This window comes from Ranitomeya variabilis, chromosome 4, assembly GCF_051348905.1.
Source record: "Ranitomeya variabilis isolate aRanVar5 chromosome 4, aRanVar5.hap1, whole genome shotgun sequence".
In the NCBI taxonomy this organism is placed as follows: Eukaryota; Metazoa; Chordata; class Amphibia; order Anura; family Dendrobatidae; genus Ranitomeya; species Ranitomeya variabilis.
Genome location: NC_135235.1, coordinates 238,368,397 through 238,374,396, shown reverse-complemented (window position 1 = coordinate 238,374,396; position 6,000 = coordinate 238,368,397). Strand labels below are relative to the sequence as shown.

Below are 6,000 nucleotides of genomic sequence, written 5' to 3'. Positions count from 1 at the left end.
CCTAGGGATGAGCGGACCCTCAGAGATAAGCGGACCCCTAGAGATGAGCGGACTCCTAGGGATAAGCGGACCCCTAGGGATGAGCGGACCCTTGAGATGAGCGGACCCCTAGGGATGAGCGGACCCCTAGGGATGAGCGGACCCCTAGAGATGAGCGGACCCCTAGGGATGAGTGGACCCCAAGAGATGAGCGGACCCCTAGGGATGAGCGGACCCCAAGAGATGAGCGGACCCCTAGGGATGAGCGGACCCCTAGGGATGAGCAGACCCCTAGAGATGAGCGGACCCCTAGGGATGAGCGGACCCCAAGAGATGAGCGGACCCCTAGGGATGAGCGGACCCCAAGAGATGAGTGGACCCCTAGGGATGAGCGGACCCCTAGGGATGAGCGGACCCTTGAGATGAGCGGACCCCTAGGGATGAGTGGACCCTTGAGATGAGCGGACCCCTAGGGATGAGCGGACCCCTAGGGATGAGCGGACCCCTAGAGATGAGCGGACCCCTAGGGATGAGTGGACCCCTAGAGATGAGCGGACCCCTAGGGATGAGCGGACCCCAAGAGATGAGCGGACCCCTAGGGATGAGCGGACCCCTAGGGATGAGCGGACCCTTGAGATGAGCGGACCCCTAGGGATGAGCAGACCCTTGAGATGAGCGGACCCCTAGGGATGAGCGGACCCTTGAGATGAGCGGACCCCTAGGGATGAGCGGGCCCTTGAGATGAGCGGACCCCTAGGGATGAGCGGACCCCTAGGGATGAGCGGACCCATAGAGATGAGCGGACCCCTAGGGATGAGTGGACCCCTAGAGATGAGCGAACCCCTAGGGATGAGCGGACCCCAAGAGATGAGCGGACCCCTAGGGATGAGCGGACCCCTAGGGATGAGCGGACCCTTGAGATGAGCGGACCCCTAGGGATGAGCAGACCCTTGAGATGAGCGGACCCCTAGGGATGAGCGGACCCCTAGAGATGAGTGGACCCCTAGGGATGAGCGGACCCCTAGGGAAGAGCAGACCCCTAGAGATGAGCGGACCCCTAGGGATGAGCGGACCCCTAGAGATGAGCGGACCCCTAGGGATGAGCGGTCCCCTAGAGATGAGCGGACCCCTAGGGATGAGCGGACCCCTAGAGATGAGCGGACCCCTAGGGATGAGCGGACCCCTAGAGATGAGCTGACCCCTAGGGATGAGCGGACCCCTAGGGATGAGCGGACCCCTGGATGTCCAGGTTTGACCGTACTTTCTTCCGAACCCTATAGACGTCGGACACGTCTCTGGTGTCCGGGGTTCAGCATCGCACCGAACGTTAATGTCCGGGTTCGCTCGTCTCTGGTCGCGGCGTCTTTCCCTTATTCTAGGGTCTTGTGGCCTCATTACCAAGAGTTTGATGACCTTGGCGCAGATTATTATCGCTCCAGGGATCGCACTGATCGGAGGTGGTGATGTGATGGATCTCACACGATCCTTCTCACCAGATCCAGTCGCATCTGTCCGTTTTCTGCACGGTTGGATGCAATGTCTGTCTATCCTGACACCAGGTTCCCTCTGATTGGCTCGTTCCCGCCCCTGACTTCTGTACATATATATTAGCTTTGGACAGAAGCCACAGAACTTGCCACCTCCTGCAGGAAAACAGGTGAGCATAGCTCCAGGTGTACGAGAAGCCTCCCGCCCTGGTGACTGACGCCGGCAGACGCCTCCACTAATGACCCCGTCCTGCTGAGGTGAAGCCGTCACTGAATCCTTCCCGTCACATGCAACCCAGGAACAGAGAGGAGACCATGTCTGAGGCCAGGGTCATCCCCGTCACCCACCGGAGGGCGACCTACCATGTCTGCGTGGTCGGGATAGAGACGGCCATCGACATTCACAGGTGCGTTCAACAGATACATTCATTTTCTTCTATTACTTCGTATTCCGAACAATCGGACATCCCCCCTGTATAAATGTCGCTCCTGTATAAATGTCGCCCCTTTTTGTCTGTAAACCCTGATCTTGGCTCTCCCGCCGTCCTAGGGACCTCCTAGATCTATAGCCGGGGGACATCTTTCTGGGTTTTTTTCTCTAGATTTGACTGAAGTCACAAAGAGGTGAAAGTTTGTAATTTGTAAAGAAGGAGCTCAGTGATTGGTCCGGAGGATTCTACAGAATGGATACAATTGTAACAAACCCTCAGCTGTGAGGAGTCTTAGATCAGGGCGGGTTTAGATGTAAGGAAGAATGTTTTCATTCACTGACAGCAAGGAGAGATCTTGGAAACGAGGAAGAAACAAAGGTCCAACTCTGTTAGAAAGTTGTAGAGATGAAGTTTGTTACAAGTTTTACTGTCAGAAAACTCCATCCTGAAATACTCTGTTCTGTGATGACGGGTCCGACTGTCCTGGCATCACCTGCTGATAGTTTGGCTTTAGGACAGAACTTCCCTGTGGTTGTGTGATCCAGAAAGTGGGTCCTCTGCTCCGGGCCCTAACGCCATCATAGGGGCTCCAGGATTGGACACAGCCCTGACCCATAGAGCTGACAGTCTAGTCTCCTAATGTAAATGGTTTGAACATTGGCCGTTCAGTCTGTCGTATCCACAGATCGCAACGGATCTCCACAGATCTCCACGGATCGCCCGTCTCCATAGCTGCATACGTTCCAGGATTTCTCTAAATCATTGCATTTTGAGGGATGAACCCTTCATACCGATGTGATTGACAGGAGCCGGTGACTCAGACTGCAGCTGGACGGGTGATTGACAGGAGTCGGTGACTCAGACTGCAGCCGGACACATGATTGACAGGAGCCAGTGACTCAGACTGTGGCCAGACGGGTGATTGATAGGAGACGATGATTTAGACTGTGGCCGGACGGATGACTGACAGGAGCCGGTGACACATACTGCGGCCGGACAAGTTACTGACAGGAGCCGGTGACTCAGACTGCAGCTGGACGGATGATTGACAGGAGCCGGTGACGCAGACTGCGGTCGGACAGGTGAATGACAGGAGTCGGTGACTCAGACTGCGGCCGGACAGGTGATTGACAGGAGCCAGTGACTCAGACTGTGGCCAGACGGGTGATTGATAGGAGACGATGATTCAGACTGTGGCCGGACAGGTGATTGACAGGAGCTGGTGACTCAGACTGCGTCCGGACATGTGATTGACAGGAGCTGGTGACTCAGACTGTGGCGGATGGGTGATTGACTGAAGCCAGTGACTCAGACTGCAGCTGGACTGGTGACTGACAGGAGCCGGTGACTCAGACTGCGGCCGGACGAGTGATTGACAGGAGCCAGTGACTCAGACTGCGGCCGGACAGGTGATTGACAGGAGCCTGTGACGCATACTGGGGCCGGACAGGTGATTGACAGGAGTTGGTGACTCAGACTGCGGCCGGACAGGTGATTGACAGGAGCCAGTGACTCAGACTGTGGCCGGATGAGTGATTGACAGGAGCCGGTGACTCAGACTGCAGTTGGATGGATGATTGACAGGAGCCGGTGACCCAGACTGTGGCCGGACAGGTGATTGACAGGATCTGGTGACTCAGACTGTGGCCGGACATGTGATTGACAAGAGCTGGTGACTCAGACTGTGGCTGGACTGGTGATTGACAGAAGCCGGTGACTCAGACTGTGGCCGGACAGGTGATTGACAGGAGCCAGTGACTCAGACTGTGGCCGGACAGGTGATTGACAGGAGCTGGTGACTCAGACTGCGGCCGGACGAGTGATTGACAGGAGCCAGTGACTCAGACTGCGGCCGGACAGGTGATTGACAGGAGCCTGTGACGCATACTGCGGCCAGACAGGTGATTGATTTGAGATGATGATTCAGACTGTGGCCGGACGGGTGACTGAAAGGAGCCGGTGACTCAGACTGTGGCCGGACGGGTGATTGACAGGAGCCGGTGACACATATTGCGGCCGGACAGGTGACTGACAGGAGCCGGTGACTCAGACTGCAGCTGGATGGATGATTGACAGGAGCCGGTGACCCAGACTGTGGCCGGACAGGTGATTGACAGGAGCTGGTGACTCAGACTGTGGCCGGACATGTGATTGACAAGAGCTGGTGACTCAGACTGTGGCCGGACTGGTGATTGACAGAAGCCGGTGACTCAGACTGTGGCCGGATGGGTGACTGACAGGAGGCAGTGACTCAGATTGCGGCCGGACATGTGATTGACAAGAGCTGGTGACTCAGACTGTGGCCGGACGGGTGATTGACAGAAGCCAGTGACTCCGACTGCAGCTGGACGGGTGATTGACAGCAGCCAGTGACTCAGACTGCAGGTGGACGGGTGATTGACAGGAGCCGGTGACTCAGACTGTGGCCGGACAGGTGACTGACAGGAGCCGGTGACTCAGACTGCAGGTGGACGGGTGATTGACAGGAGACGATGACTCAGACTGTGGCCGGACGGGTGATTGACAGGAGCCGATGACTCAGACTGTAGCTGGACGGGTGATTGACAGGAGACGATGACTCAGACTGTGGCCGGACGGGTGATTGATAGGAGCCGATGACTCAGACTGTAGCTGGACGGGTGATTGACAGGAGCCAGTCTTAGACTGTGGCCGGATGGGTGATTGACAGGATGCGGTGACTTAGACTGTGGCCGGACGGGTGATTAATAGGAGACGATGACTCAGACTGTGGCCAGACAGGTGACTGACAGGAGCTGGTGACTCAGACTGCGGCTGGACGGGTGATTGACAGGAGATGATGACTCAGACTGTGGCCGGACGGGTGATTGACAGGAGCCGGTGACATAGACTGTGGCCGGACGGGTGATTGACAGGAGCCAGTGACTCAGACTGTGGCCGGACATGTGATTGACAGGAGCCGGTGAATCAGACTGCGGCCGGACGGGTGACTGACAGGAGCCAGTGACTCAGACTGCAGCTGGACGGGTGACTGACAGGAGCCGGTGACTTAGACTGTGGCCGGACGGGTGATTAATAGGAGACAATGACTCAGACTGTGGCCAGACAGGTGACTGACAGGAGCTGGTGACTCAGACCGCGGCTGGACGGGTGATTGACAGGAGATGATGACTCAGACTGTGGCCGGACGGGTGATTGACAGGAGCCGGTGACATAGACTGTGGCCGGACGGGTGATTGACAGGAGCCAGTGACTCAGACTGTGGCCGGACATGTGATTGACAGGAGCCGGTGAATCAGACTGCGGCCGGACGGGTGACTGACAGGAGCCAGTGACTCAGACTGCGGCCGGACAGGTGACTGACAGGAGACGATGACTCAGACTGTGGCCAGACGGGTGATTGACAGGAGTCGGTGACTCAGACTGCAGCCGGACATGTGATTGACAGGAGCCGGTGAATCAGACTGCAGCCGGACGGGTGACTGACAGGAGCCAGTGACTCAGACTGCAGCTGGACGGGTGACTGACAGGAGCCGGTGACTTAGACTGTGGCCGGACGGGTGATTAATAGGAGCCAGTGACTCAGACTGCGGCCGGACAGGTGACTGACAGGAGACGATGACAGACTGTGGCCAGACGGGTGATTGACAGGAGTCAGTGACTCAGACTGCAGCCGGACATGTGATTGACAGGAGCCAGTGACTTAGACTGTGGCCGGATGGGTGACTGACAGGAGCCGGTGACTCAGACTGTGGCCGGACGGGTGATTGACAGGAGACGATGACTCGGACTGTGCCTGGACGGGTGATTGACAGGAGCCGGTGACTCAGACTGTGGCCAGACATGTGATTGACAGGAGCCAGTGACTCAGACTGTGGCCGGACAGGTGATTGACAGGAGCTGGTGACTCAGACTGCGGCCGGACGAGTGATTGACAGGAGCCAGTGACTCAGACTGTGGCCGGGGACAGGTGATTGACAGGAGCCTGTGACGCATACTGCGGCCGGACAGGTGATTGATTTGAGATGATGATTCAGACTGTGGCCGGACGGGTGACTGAAAGGAGCCGGTGACTCAGACTGTGGCCGGACGGGTGATTGACAGGAGCCGGTGACACATATTGC

The 6,000-nt window shown here is 57.3% G+C and overlaps 1 protein-coding gene across 1 annotated transcript in view; it reads left to right on the top strand.

The window, feature by feature from the left end:
* Nucleotides 1-1,608: 1,608 nt before the first annotated feature.
* Nucleotides 1,609-6,000, top strand: part of LOC143770590 (protein-arginine deiminase type-1-like) — a 52,837-nt gene continuing 48,445 nt past the window's right edge. Inside the window, exon 1 of the mRNA XM_077260360.1 lies at nucleotides 1,609-1,873. Coding sequence (XP_077116475.1) covers nucleotides 1,755-1,873 — 119 coding nt within the window. The 5' untranslated portion in view covers nucleotides 1,609-1,754. The remainder of the gene's footprint in view (nucleotides 1,874-6,000) is intronic.